A 13,958-nucleotide genomic window follows, 5' to 3' on the forward strand; every position below is an offset into this window, starting at 1 on the left:
AAAGAGAATCAAGATCTCAAACAACCTGACTTTACACCTTAAGGGAACTGGGGGGAGGGGGGAACAAAAGAAGCCCCAAGTTAGAAGGAAGGAAGGAACAATGATCAGAACAGAAATAAGTGAAACAGACACCCAAAAAAGGGGAAAAGATCAATGAAACTAAGAGCTGGTTTTTAAAAGATTAAATAGAGATAAAATCTTTAGCTAGACTTCACCAAGGGAAAAAAAGAGGAAAGAAACAAGTAGAATTAGAAATGAAAAAGGAGACATTACAACGAATAAATACCACAGAAATAGAAAGGATCATAAACTACTATGAACAATTTTATGCCAACAAATTGGACAACCTATAAGAAATTGGTTAATTCCCCAAAACATCAAACCTACCAAGATTTAATCGTAAAGAAAAAGAAATCTGAACAGACTAATTACAAGTAAGATTACATCGCTAATAAAAACCACCCAACAAAGTCCAGGACCAGAGAGCTTCACTGATAAATTCTACCAAACATTTAAAGAAGAATACCAATCCTTCTCAAATTCTTCCAAAAAATAGAAGAGGAGAGAACAGCTCCAAACTCATTTTAGAAGGCCAGCATTACCCGGATAACCAAAACTAGACAGGACATCACAACAAAATTACAGGCATAATGATGAACCTTGATGCAAAATGAATTATGGATGAACACAGATGCAAAAATTCTCAACAAAATATTAGCAAATGAATTCAGCTGTGTGTGTGTACATATATACATTTAAAGATTTATTATTTTAGAAAGAGGAAGTGTGTGTATGTGTGTGAGCAGGGGGAGGGGCAGAGGGAGAGAGGCAGACTCTGCTGAGCATGGAGCCCAATGTCAGGCTTGATCTCATGACCCTGAGATCATGACCTGTGCCAAAACCAAGAGTTGGACACTTAACCAACTGAGCCACTCAAGCTCCCCTGAATTCAACTGTACGGTGAAAGGATCACACACACCATAATGAAGTGGAATTTATTCCAATGCAAAGATGGTTCAACAATCCACAAATCAATCGATGTGACTTGCCACATTACAAAATGAAGGATAAAAATATGATCATCTCAACAGAGAAAGCATTTAATAAAATTCAACATCTATTCAGGATAAAAACTCTCAACAAACTGGGTATAAAGGGAATGTACCTCCATATAATAAAGGCCATATTTGATAAGCCCACAGTTAACATTATGCTTAATGGTGAAAAGCTGAAAGTATTTCTTCTAATTTCAGGAGTAAGACAAGGATGCCTACTCTTACTACTTTTATCCAACATCTACAGTAGTGGAAGTCCTAGCCAGAGCAATTAGCTAAGAAAAAGAAATGAAAGGCATTCAGGGGTGCCTGGCTGGTTCAGTCGTGCAGCATGTGACTCCTGATCTCAGGGTTGTTTGAGCTCCACATTGACTGTAGAGCTTACTTAAAATCTTAAAAAAAAAAAGGCATTGAAATTGAAAAGAAAACTCTGTATCTGCAGATGACATTATAATAGTTATAGAAAACTCTAAAGACCCACCGAAAAACTGTTAGAAAAACGAATTAAATTAAGTTAAATAATTCAGAGAAGGACAAATACCATGATTTCACCCATATGTGGAATTTATCAACAAAGAAAAAAGAGACCAAAAAACAGACTCTTAAATGCAGAGACCTCGTGGTTGCCAGAGGGGAAGTGGGTGAAGGATGGATAAAATAGATAAAGGAGATTAAGAGTACACTTAAGATTAAGATTAAGAGTAAGCACTGAGAAATGGATAGCATTATTAAATTATTGAATCATTATATTGTACACCTTAAAGTAATTAACACTGTATGTTAACTAGAATGATAATTTAAAAAAGAATAAAATACCTACAAATAAATTTAACCAAGGAAAAAAAGACCTATATACTGAAAGCTGTAAGACATTGATGAAAGACACAAATAAATGGGAAGATATTCCATGCTCAAGGATTTAAAGAGTTAATATTGTTAAAATGCTCATACTACCCAAATTCATCTAGACTCAATAATCCCTATGAAAATTCCAATGGTATTTTCACAGAAATAGATGACAAAATTTGTATGGAACCACAAAACACTCCAAATAGCCAAAGCAATCCTGAAAAAGAACAAAGCTGGAGGCATCACACTTTCTGATTTCAATCTGTATTACAAAGCTATAGTGTTACAACAATATGGTACTGGCATAAAAGACACACAGATCAACGGAACAGAATACAGAGCCCAGAAATAAACCCACACATACATGGTCAATTAATTTACAAGTGAGCCAAGAATATACAATAGGGAAAAGAGAATCTCTTCAAAAATGGTGCTGGGAAAACTGGACAGCCACATGCAAAGAATGAAAATATAACCTATCTTACACCATATGCGAAAATCAACCAAAATCAATTAAAGATTTGAATGTAAGACCTGGAACCCTAAACTCCTAGAAGAAAAAAGCAGGTAAACTCCTTGACACTGGTCTTGCCAATGACTTTTTTGGATTTGATATGAAAAGCAAAGGCAACGAAAGCAAAAATCAACAAATGGGACTGTATCAAGCTTCTGCACAGCAAAGGAAACTATCGATAAAATGAAAAGGCAACCTACCAAACAGGAGAAAATACCTGCAAATCAGATATCTGATAAAGAATTAATATCCAAAATATATAAAGAACTTGTACAACCCAATCGCAAAAAAACAAAAACAAAAACCCAAAAAACTATCCAATTAAACAATGCGCAGAGAAACTGGATAGTTTTCCGAAGACGACCTATACAGGGCCAAAAGGTACATGAAAAGGGGCTCAACATCACTAACTGTCTTGGAAATGCAAATCAAAATAACAATGAGATGTCATCTTACAGGTTTTGAATAATGGCTATTATCAAAAAGACAAGAGATATAAAATGTTGGAGAATGGAGAGAAAAGGGAACCCTTGTGTACTGTTAGGGGGGATGTAAATTGGTGTAGCCACTAAGTAATACAGTATATAGAGGTTACTCAAAATATTAAAAATACCATATGACCCAGTGATTCTACTTCTGGGTACCCAGAAATGAAATCACTACCTTAAAAAGATACATGCACCCTCATGTTCACTGCAGCATTATTTACAATAACCAAGATACAGAAACAACCTAAGGACCCACCTACAGATAAATGGATAAAGAAAAAAAAATAAAAATAAAAGAATATTATTCAGCCATAGAAAAAAAAGGAAATCCTGCCATCTGTTACAACATGGATGGGTCTTGAGGGCATTATGCTAAGTGAAATAAGTCAGACAAAAGACAAATAATGTATGACCTCATATATATGTGGAATCTAAATAAATCAAACTCATAAAGAGAACAGATTGGTGGTTGCCAGAGGGTGGGTGTGAAGATGATCAAAAGGTACAAACTTCCAATATAAGAGAAGTTCGTTCTGGGGATATAATGTCCAGCATGTGACTGTAGTTAACAATACTATATTGCATATTTGAAACTTGCAAAAAATCCCATCTTAAAAGTTTTAAGAAAAAAAAAATCTGTAACTATGTGAAGTGATAAATGTTAACTAAACTTACTATGGTAATCATTTGTATCAATATCAATCACTATGTAAGTAAATCATTACACTGTACATCTTCAGTGAATACAATGTTACATGTCAATTGTATCTCAATGAAATAATCAATAAAAAATAAAAACAGTAAGAAGATTAAAAATTTTGGGAGTTATTTCTTTGAAGGAGGGGAAAAATGGACTGTGGGGAGGACAGACGGGATTTCAACTCTTATTTTTAAATGCAAAAGGTGTAAAGCATATATAATTGTTAGCATCTGCTTTTAGATGGTGAAGATATAGGTATTATTATTTTTGCTCCTTTTATATATTTCTGAAATATTTAAAATGAGAAAGCCAGTCAAAAACAAACGCAAGACCCTAAATGGATCCCTGGGACATCCTTATCCTGGCTTCTCTGGGATAAGTACCTGGCCTTTGCTTCTTCGGCCCATACTCCATGATGCTGTCACTGTGCTGAGACAGTGTTTCATCCTTCCTACTCTCCATCTCTTCGTTTCCAATACCGTCTTCTTCATAGTCAGTCTTTTCTTTAATTCGATCACCCAGGGCACTTTTTAACATCTATTGAGAAAATACTTTTCAACATCTTTGATTTCAGCAGAATGCAAGTTGGAGAAAGTAGAATCTTTAAAAAGCTTCTTCTCATAATTAGGCACTAATAACTTTCAGATACTTATGCATAGTTTCTGAAGGGTGTATATCAGTGCTATGGACTATTTAGTTTCAATAAACATTAGAGTAAATCACATAAGGATTTAATACATTTATTCAATGATACCCCCAAATTGTAATACCGGATTTTGTGAGAATCAAGAGATCTAACTTTATACCAAATCTGTCTTAGGTGTATCTAAAATAAAGATTTTAATGTAATCACTTAAAATGATTAGTTTTCATCAGAATTCAACAAAAATCAGGATAAATCTGTACCAAATTTGGTTATATCATGAAAGGCAAAGTAAGAGATGATTTCTCATCCTGTGTCCTACCTGCCTGATTATTGGAACATTTTCACAGTAACTAAGACACAACTAATTTTAGTACCATGGTTTAGCTTTCATCTTCAATTAGAAGATCACTTAAATACTCTCCGACTATGGTAATCTCAATATAGATAAAAAACAAGACTTGCCCAATCTAGTTCAGAGAGCCGCTGAGACAGTTTCTCAGAAACTGAATGTAATTCTTGTTCTGTTAACCTCTTTCTTGGCCTCTGGGAGACGTCTGAATCCCAGGATGAGACTGCAGGTCTGTTTTCATATCTGTAATAAAATGACCATGTGACATTTAAGTAGCCAAGTGTGCTGTAATGCATGCTTTAACAAATATTTCATACTGGTCTTCACAGCTAAATCTAGAGAGTATACTCCTTTTTTTTTTTTTTTTTTTTAAAGATTTTATTTATTTATTTGACAGAGACAGCCAGCGAGAGAGGGAACACAAGCGGGGAGAGTGGGAGAGGAAGAAGCAGGCTCATAGCGGAGGAGCCTGATGTGGGGCTCGATCCCAGAACGCCGGGATCACGCCCTGAGCCGAAGGCAGACGCTCAACAACTGAGCCACCCAGGCGCCCCTCCTTTCTTCAAATCCCTTTGCAAACAGACTGAAAACAGACTGCAATAATGTTACCTTTTTCCTTTGGGAAGCTTCCTTGTCCGAGGGCCTTGGCTCTGAGCTGAACCCATTTCCTGTTTGTTATCTTTAGGCAACTTCGAAGTTAAGAGAACTTTATTATCTGATTCCTGTTAAAAACAAGAGAGAGTTGATTTGAAAAAGCTACAAAAGATAGCACATAAAAACATTTTGGGTGGGGGGGAAAAGGGAGGACCTGTGGCACAAAGCTCAGTACCTTTATTCTCCATGTTTTATTTTTTTTTTTTAAGTTTTTTCATTTATTTAAGTAATCTCTACACTCAACATTTGAACCTGATGCAGGGCTCAAACTTACGACCCTGAGATCAAGAGTTGCATGCTCTTCCAACTGAGCCAGCCAGGCACCCTCGTTTTACTTTTTTAAGAACACATTTATCCAGGTGCCTGGGTGGCTCAGCTGGTTAAGCGTCTGACTCTTGATTTTGGCTCAGATCATTATCTCAGGGTTGTGAGACTGAGCCCTGCTTCAGGCTGTGCACTGGGCGTGGAGCCTGCTTAAGATGCTCTCTCTCCCTCTACCTCTGCCCCTCCCCCTACACACCCAGCTCATGCTTGCTCGCTCAAAAAAAAAAAAAAAGTCAAAATACTCTCTTGATCCTCAATACCAAAGGAATGGAAGAGTGATGTCTATAAACTTGTATTCAGGTAAAAACTGTGGGTCAGGATGCCATTCAAATATAAAGGCAGGTGAGGTGTCCTCAAATATGAAAATTTTATGGCTACACCTGGACAATGAAAAAATGATCAAATCACAAGTGGTATTAAAATCATTCTCTTTAGTATTAAGAAGTCAACAAACTGTCCAAAATTGAAACAGTTAAAGATAAAATCTTCTCAAATACAAACTCTTAACGTTTTTAACAATTTATTTCTTTTTTAAAGATTTATTTATTTTAGAGAGCAGGCGCAAGTGCGCCGGGGGGGGGGGGGGTAGGGAGGGAGGGACAGAGGGGGAGGGAGAGAAATCCCCAGACTCCCCGCTGAGCGCGGAGCCTGATGTGGGGCTTGATCCCAGGACCCCAAGATGATGATCTGAACTGAAGGCAGACTGAGCCACCAAGGCACCTCATTTAATAATTTATTTCTTAATCTCAGAAGAAATCTTATGAAGAAACATTTGATGTTTAAGAATCTCTTCAATTTCACTTATCTTTTTCTTCTACCAAAGTAAACACTTTTTAGTAAATAACAGCTATAATAAAATCACATTTAAAAAAACTTTTTATTGAAGTTTTAAGTGTCCTGCTCAAGAATTATTTCAAGAATTATTTCAAAATGAGTATTCCCACTTACATGCCACTCAGGTTAGGAAATAGAATATTACCAGCAACTCAGAAGCTCTTCTACCATCCGCCCCTAAAACTCCCCCAAATGTAACCATTATCCTATGATCCCTTTTATCTATCTATTCACCCTATCTGAACAGATACACAGAATGTTTAGAAGAATGATGGCTACCTAATGCTAATGATGCTTACTTCATCTTTGCACTTTTTATGCACTGTTTGAATTTTTAATAATGAGAATGTATCATTGTTTACAAATTCACCTTTTGCATAGCTGTTCATTTCTAGGAGGATAGGAACAAGATAACTTTACAAAAAGGGATTTTTTTTTTCAAAGAAGAGTGGAAGCAAATAAGCCAAGGTATTAATAGCAGTTCACACTGTGTAATAGGAATATGGATGACAGACTATTTCTCAAACTTTTTTTTTTTTTTTTAAGATTTTATTTGTCAGAGTGAGAGAGAGACAGAGTGTGCACATGTGCATAAGCAGAGGGAGCGGCAGACAGAGGGAGCAAGGAGCCTGATGCAGGTCATGATCCCAGGGTCCTGGGAAACACTTAACTGACCCAGGCATCCCTTTTTTTTTTTTTTTTTTTTTTAAGGATTTTATTTATTTGAGAGACAGAGAGCACACAATCAGGGGAAGAGGGAGAGAGAAAGGGAGAAGCAGACTCTCCACTGAGCAGGGAACCCAACATGGGGCTTGATCCCAGGACCCTGAGATTATGACCTGAGCCACAGGCAGACGCTTAACCAACTGAGCCACCCAGGTGCCCCTATACTTTCTTATACTTATAAAAGTTAAAATGATTTAACTAGGGACATAGAATATGGGTTCTGAAACTAGAATACTGAGTTCAAATCCTGACTCAACAGTTGCTGTGTGACCTGAGACTAGATATTTAATCTGTTTATATCAGCTCCCCCATGGGAAATAAAAATCATACCTTACCCCACAGCTATTGTGAGGAGTAAATTATTCAATACCTGTAAAATACCTATAACTTGTGCATGACACAAAATAAACACATAATGCATGTTAGCTCTTAATATTTTCCTTTTTATACATTCATCCCTACTATCTTGGAGTAAGAACATGTAGGTATGGAGGGAGGAGTTAAGATGGCGGAGGAGTAGGAGACACCGTTTTCAGCCAGTCCTCCGAGTCGAGCTGGATAGGTACCAGACCAGCCTAAACAACCACGGAACCAGCCTGAGACGCAGGAAGACGCATCTGGATCTCTACAAATGAACATCTCCAGCGCTGAGTATTGAGGTACGAAGCGGGGAGCCATGAAACTGTGCACAGATATCGGAAGATAAACGGAAGGGGGAGGGAGCCGCCGCGTTCGGACGCCGGGAAGCGGCAGCCACTTGCACGGGAGAGCGGGCGGGCTCGTGGTCGGCACCCGCAAAACAGCAGACTGAGACCGTGAGCCGGGTGCACGCGCCACCAGGCATCTCGCAGAACCCCGGAATCCCGGTGCGCTCACTGGATCCAGACTGAGACTGGGAGATCCGGGAGCGCGCGCGGGGCGGCTGGCGGCGTTAGAAACACAAAGGACAGAGACGCGCCGGCCCTGGAAGTGAGGGCTGGGACGCCGGGTGTGGGGCGCACATCCCGGGACGCTGCAGGGTTGAGCAGCACCAACAGTAGCAGAGTTAAAGTGGCCAGAACATTAGTAGAGAACGGGCCGCAATCCCTCTGTTCTGTGACAGAGGCTGAAATTCGGCCGCTGCTGCTCTGACTCTCAGAAGAGGCACAGCAAACCGCCAGTAAAAGCCGCCAGAGAACAAAAGCCTGGAAATACCGGCTCAGGGAGTGCCCATCCCCATCCCCCCTCGCAGGGGACACGGAGACTCTACCCAAACAGGGCTGCCTGAGTATCGGCGCGGCAGGCCCCTCCCCCAGAAGGCAGGCTGAAAAATCAAGAAGCCCACAACCGGGGCGCCTGCGTGGCGCAGTCATTGAGCGCCTGTCTTCGGCTTAGGGCGTGATCCCAGCGTTCCGGAAAGGAGTCCCTCATCGGGCTCCTCCGCTGGGAGCCTGCTTCTTCCTCTCCCACTCCCCTGCTTCTGTTCCCTCTCTCGCTGGTTGGCTGCCACATAAATAAATAAATAAAATCTTTAAAGAAGAAGCCCACATCCCTAAGATCCCTATAAAACAAGGGGCACGGCCTGGGACCCAGTCAATAATTTGGGCTCTGGACAACCCCGCAACCTCTCCTCATCAGAATGACAAGAAGGAGAAGCCCCCGCCAGCAAAGAAAAGACAGTGAGTCTGTGGCCTCTGCCACAGAAATAATGGATATGGATGTAACCAAAGTATCAGAAATGGAATTCAGAGTAACGATGGTCAAAATGATGAGTAGAATTGAAAAAACTATTAACGAAAAGGTTACTGAGAATATAGAATCCGTAAGGACAGAAATGAGAGCGAATCTGACAGAAATTAAAAATTCTGTGAGCCAAATGCAGGCAAAACTAGAGGCTCTGACGGCCAGGGTCACCAAAGCAGAGGAAACGGTTAGTGAATTGGAGGATGGGTTAATAGAGGAAAAAATGAAAATAGAAGATGGTCTTAAAAAAATCCACGCCCACGAATGTAGGTTACGGGAGATTACTGACTCAATGAAACGATCCAATGTTAGAATCATCGGCATCCCCGAGGGGGTGGAGAAAAACAGAGGTCTAGAAGAGATATTTGAACAAATTGTAGCTGAAAACTTCCCTAATCTAGCGAGGGAAACAAACATTCGTGTCCAAGAGGCAGAGAGGACCCCTCCCAAGCTCAACCACGACAAACCTACGCCACGTCACGTCATAGTGCATTCGCAAATATTAGATCCAAGGATACAGTATTGAAAGCGGCCAGGGCAAAGAAATTTCTCACATACCAAGGCAAAGGCATCAGAATTACGTCAGACCTGTCTACACAGACCTGGAATGAGAGAAAGGGTTGGGGGAGCATCTTTAAAGCTCTTTCAGAGAAAAACATGCAGCCAAGGATCCTTTATCCAGCAAGGCTGTCATTCAGAATTGATGGAGAAATAAAGACATTTCAGAATCGCCAGTCACTAACCAAGTTCGTAACCACGAAACCAGCCCTACAGGAGATATTACGGGGGGTTCTATAAAAGTAAAAAGGCCCCAAGAGTGATACAGAACAGAAAGTCACAGCCAATACAAAGACTTTACTGGCAACATGGCATCATTAAAATCATATCTCTCAGTACTCAGTCTTAATGTGAATGGCTTAAATGCTCCCATAAACACCACAGGGTTGCAGATTGGATAAAAAGAAATGACCCATCCATTTGCTGTCTACAAGAGACTCATTTCGAACCCAAAGATGCATTCAGACTGAGAGTAAGGGGATGGAGTACCATCTTTCACGCAAATGGACCTCAAAAGAAAGCTGGGGTAGCAATTCTCATATCAGATAAATTGGATTTTAAACTACAGACTATAGTTAGAGACGCAGAAGGGCACTATATTATTCTTAAGGGAAGTATTCAACAAGTGGATATGACAATTATAAATATATATGCCCCCAACAGGGGAGCAGCAAGATACACAAGCCAACTCTTAACCAGAATAAAGAGACATATAAATAAAAATACATTAATAGTAGGGGACCTCAACACTCCACTATCAGAAATAGACAGAACACCCTGGCAAAAACTAAGCAAAGAATCAAAGGCTTTGAATGCCATACTCGACGAGTTGGACCTCATAGATATATATAGAACACTACACCCCAGAACCGAAGAATACTCACTCTATTCTAATGCCCATGGAACATTCTCAAGAATAGACCATGTTCTGGGACACAAAACAGGTCTCAACTGATACCAAAAGATTGAAATTATCCCCTGCATATTCTCAGACCACAACGCTCTGAAATTGGAACTCAACCACAAGGAAAAATTTGGAAGAAACTCAAACACTTGGAGACTAAGAACCATCCTGCTCAGGAATGACTCGATAAACCAGGAAATCAAAAATCAAATTAAACAATTTATGGAGACCAATGAGAATGAAAATACAACAGTCCAAAACCTATGGGATATTGCAAAGGCAGTCCTAAGGGGGAAATACATAGCCATCCAAGCCTCACTCAAAAGAATAGAAAAATCTAAAACGCAGTTTTTATGTTCTCACCTCAAGAAGCTGGAACAGCAACAGAGGGACAGGCCTCATCCACGCACGAGGAAGCAGTTGACCAAAATTAGAGCTGAAATCAATCAAGCAGAAACCAGAAGTACAGTAGAGCAGATCAACAGGACTAGAAGCTGGTTCTTTGAGAGAATCAATAAAATTGACAGACCACTGGCAACACTTATCCAAAAGAAAAGAGAAAGGACCCAGATTATTAAAATTATGAATGAAAAAGGAGAGGTCACGACGAACACCATTGAAATTGGAAGTATTATTAGAAATTTTTATCAACAGCTATATGCCAATAAACTAAGCAATCTGGAAGAGATGGAATCCTTCCTGGAAACCTATAAACTACCAAGATTGAAACAGGAAGAAATTGATTTCTTAAACAGGCCAATTAATTATGAAGAAATTAAGTCAGTGATAAACAACCTTCCAAATAACAAAACTCCAGGCCCGGACAGTTTTCCTGGGGAATTCTACCAAACATTCAAAGAAGAAATAATACCTATTCTCCTAAAGCTATTTCAAAAAATAGAAACAGAAGGAAAGCTACCAAACTCATTCTATGAGGCCAATATTACCTTGATCCCCAAACCAGGCAAAGACCCCCTCAAAAAGGAGAATTACAGACCGATCTCCCTAATGAATATGGATGCCAAAATCCTCAACAAGATACTTGCTAATAGAATCCAACAGTACATTAAAAGGATTATCCATCACGATCAAGTGGGATTCATACCTGGGATGCAAGTGTGGTTCAATATTCGCAAATCAATCAGTGTGATACATCATATCAACAAGAAAAGACTCAGGAACCATATGATCCTCTCAATCGATGCCGAAAAAGCATCTGACAAAATACAGCATCCTTTCCTGATTAAAACCCTTCAGAGTGTAGGAATAGAAGGTACATTTCTCAATCTCATAAAAGCCATCTATGAAAACCCTACTGCAAATATTATTCTCAATGGGGAAAAGCTGGAAGCCTTTCCCTTAAGATCAGGAACTCGACAAGAATGCCCACTCTCGCCACTATTATTCAACATAGTACTAGAAGTCCTTGCAACAGCAATCAGACGACAAAAAGGGATCAAAGGTATTCAAATCGGCAAAGAAGAAGTCAAAATGTCTCTCTTCACAGATGACATGATACTCTATATGGAAAACCCAAAAGAAACCACTCCCAAACTATTAGAAGTTATAGAGCAATTCAGTAACGTGACGGGATACAAAATCAATGCTCAGAAATCAGTTGCATTTCTATACACGAATAATGAGACCGAATAAGGAGACCGAATAATGAGACCGAAGAAAGAGAAATTAGGGAATCCATCCCATTTACAATAGCACCAAAAACCATACGTTACCTTGGAATTAACCAGAGACGTAAAGGACCTATATTCTAGAAACTATAAATCACTCTTGAAAGACATTGAGGAAGACATAAAAAGATGGAAAGATATTCCATGCTCATGGATTGGAAGAATTAACATAGTTAAAATGTCCATGCTACCCAGAGCAATCTACACTTTCAATGCTATCCCGATCAAAATACCGAGGACATTTTTCAAAGAACTGAAACAAACAGTCCTTAAATTTGTATGGAAACAGAAAAGGCCCCGAATCTCCAAGGAACTGTTGAAAAGGAAAAACAAAGCTGGGGGCATCACAATGCCGGATTTCGAGCTATACTACAAAGCTGTGATCACAAAGACAGCATGGTACTGGCACAAAAACAGACACACAGACCAGTGAAACAGAATAGAGAGCCCAGAAATGGACCCTCGGCTCTTTGGGCAACTAATATTTGATAAAGCAGGAAAAAACATCCGGTGGGAAAAAGTCTCTTCAATAAATGGTGCTGGGAAAATTGGACAGCTACATGCAAAAGAATGAAACTTGACCACTCTCTCACACCATACACAAAAATAAACCCCAAATGGATGAAAGACCTCGATGTGAGACAAGAATCCATCAAAATTCTAGAGGAGAACATAGGCAGCAACCTCTACGACATCGGCCAAAGCAACCTTTTTCATGACACATCCCCAAAGGCAAGAGAAACAAAAGATAAAATGAATTTATGGGACTTCATCAAGATTAAAAGTTTCTGCACAGCCAAGGAAACAGTCAGAAAAACTAAGAGGCAGCCCACAGAATGGGAGAATATATTTGCAAATGACACTACAGATAAAGGACTGGTATCCAAGATCTACAAAGAACTTCTCAAACTCAATACATGAGAAACAAACAAATCAAAAAATGGGCAGAAGATATGAACAGACACTTTGCCAATGAAGACATACAAATGGCTAACAGACACATGAAAAAATGTTCAAAATCATTAGCCATCAAGGAAATTCAAATCAAAATCACACTGAGATACCACCTTACGCCAGTTAGAATGGCAAAAATAGACAAGGCAAGAGACAACAATTGTTGGAGAGGATGTGGAGAAAGGGGATCCCTCCTACATTGTTGGTGGGAATGCAAGTTGGTACAGCCACTCTGGAAAACAGTGTGGAGGTCCCTTAAAAAGTTAAAAATTGAGCTACCCTATGATCCAGCCATTGCACTACTGGGTATTTACCCCAAAGATACAGACGTAGTGAAGAGAAGGGCCATATGCACCCCAATGTTCATAGCAGCAATGTCCACAATAGCTAAATCGTGGAAGGAGCCGAGATGCCCTTCAACAGATGACTGGATTAAGAAGTTGTGGTCCAGGGGCGCCTGGGTAGCGCAGTCGTTAAAGCGTCTGCCTTCGGCTCTGGGCGTGATCCCGGCATTCCGGGATCGAGTCCCACATCAGGCTCCTCCGCTATGAGCCTGCTTCTTCCTCTCCCACTCCCCCTGCTGTGTTCCCTCTCTCGCTGGCTGTCTCTCTGTCACATAAATAAATAAAATCTTAAAAAAAAAAAAAAAAAAAAAAAAAAGAAGTTGTGGTCCATATATACAATGGAATATTACTTAGCTACCAGAAAGAACGAGTTCTCAACATTTGCTACAACATGGACGGCACTGGAGGAGATAATGCTAAGTGAAATAAGTCAAGCAGAGAAAGACAACTATCATATGATTTCTCTCATCTATGGAACATAAGAACTAGGATGATCGGTAGGGGAAGAAAGGGATAAAGAAAGGGGGGGTAATCAGAAGGGGGAATGAAACATGAGAGACTATGGACTATGAGAAACAAACTGAGGGCCTCAGAGGGGAGGGGGGTGGGGGAATGGGATAGGCCGGTGATGGATAGTAAGGAGGGCACG

The 13,958-nt window shown here is 39.8% G+C and overlaps 1 protein-coding gene across 7 annotated transcripts in view; it reads right to left on the reverse strand.

Moving 5' to 3' along the window:
• The window catches only part of CEP95 (centrosomal protein 95), a 46,065-nt gene that overhangs the window by 13,141 nt on the left and 18,966 nt on the right, over positions 1-13,958 (reverse strand). For all 7 annotated transcript variants that reach the window (XM_087854206.1, XM_087854208.1, XM_087854207.1 and 4 more), the window contains 3 exons: positions 5,211-5,323; positions 4,715-4,844; positions 3,990-4,143 (listed from right to left, as the gene is read on the reverse strand). In XM_087854206.1, the coding sequence (XP_087710332.1) occupies positions 3,990-4,143; positions 4,715-4,844; positions 5,211-5,323 (397 nt within the window). The remainder of the gene's footprint in view (positions 1-3,989; positions 4,144-4,714; positions 4,845-5,210; positions 5,324-13,958) is intronic.

This window comes from Ursus americanus, chromosome 23 (assembly GCF_024610735.1).
Source record: "Ursus americanus isolate L20-20 chromosome 23, mUrsAme1.1.p, whole genome shotgun sequence".
In the NCBI taxonomy this organism is placed as follows: domain Eukaryota; kingdom Metazoa; phylum Chordata; class Mammalia; order Carnivora; family Ursidae; genus Ursus; species Ursus americanus.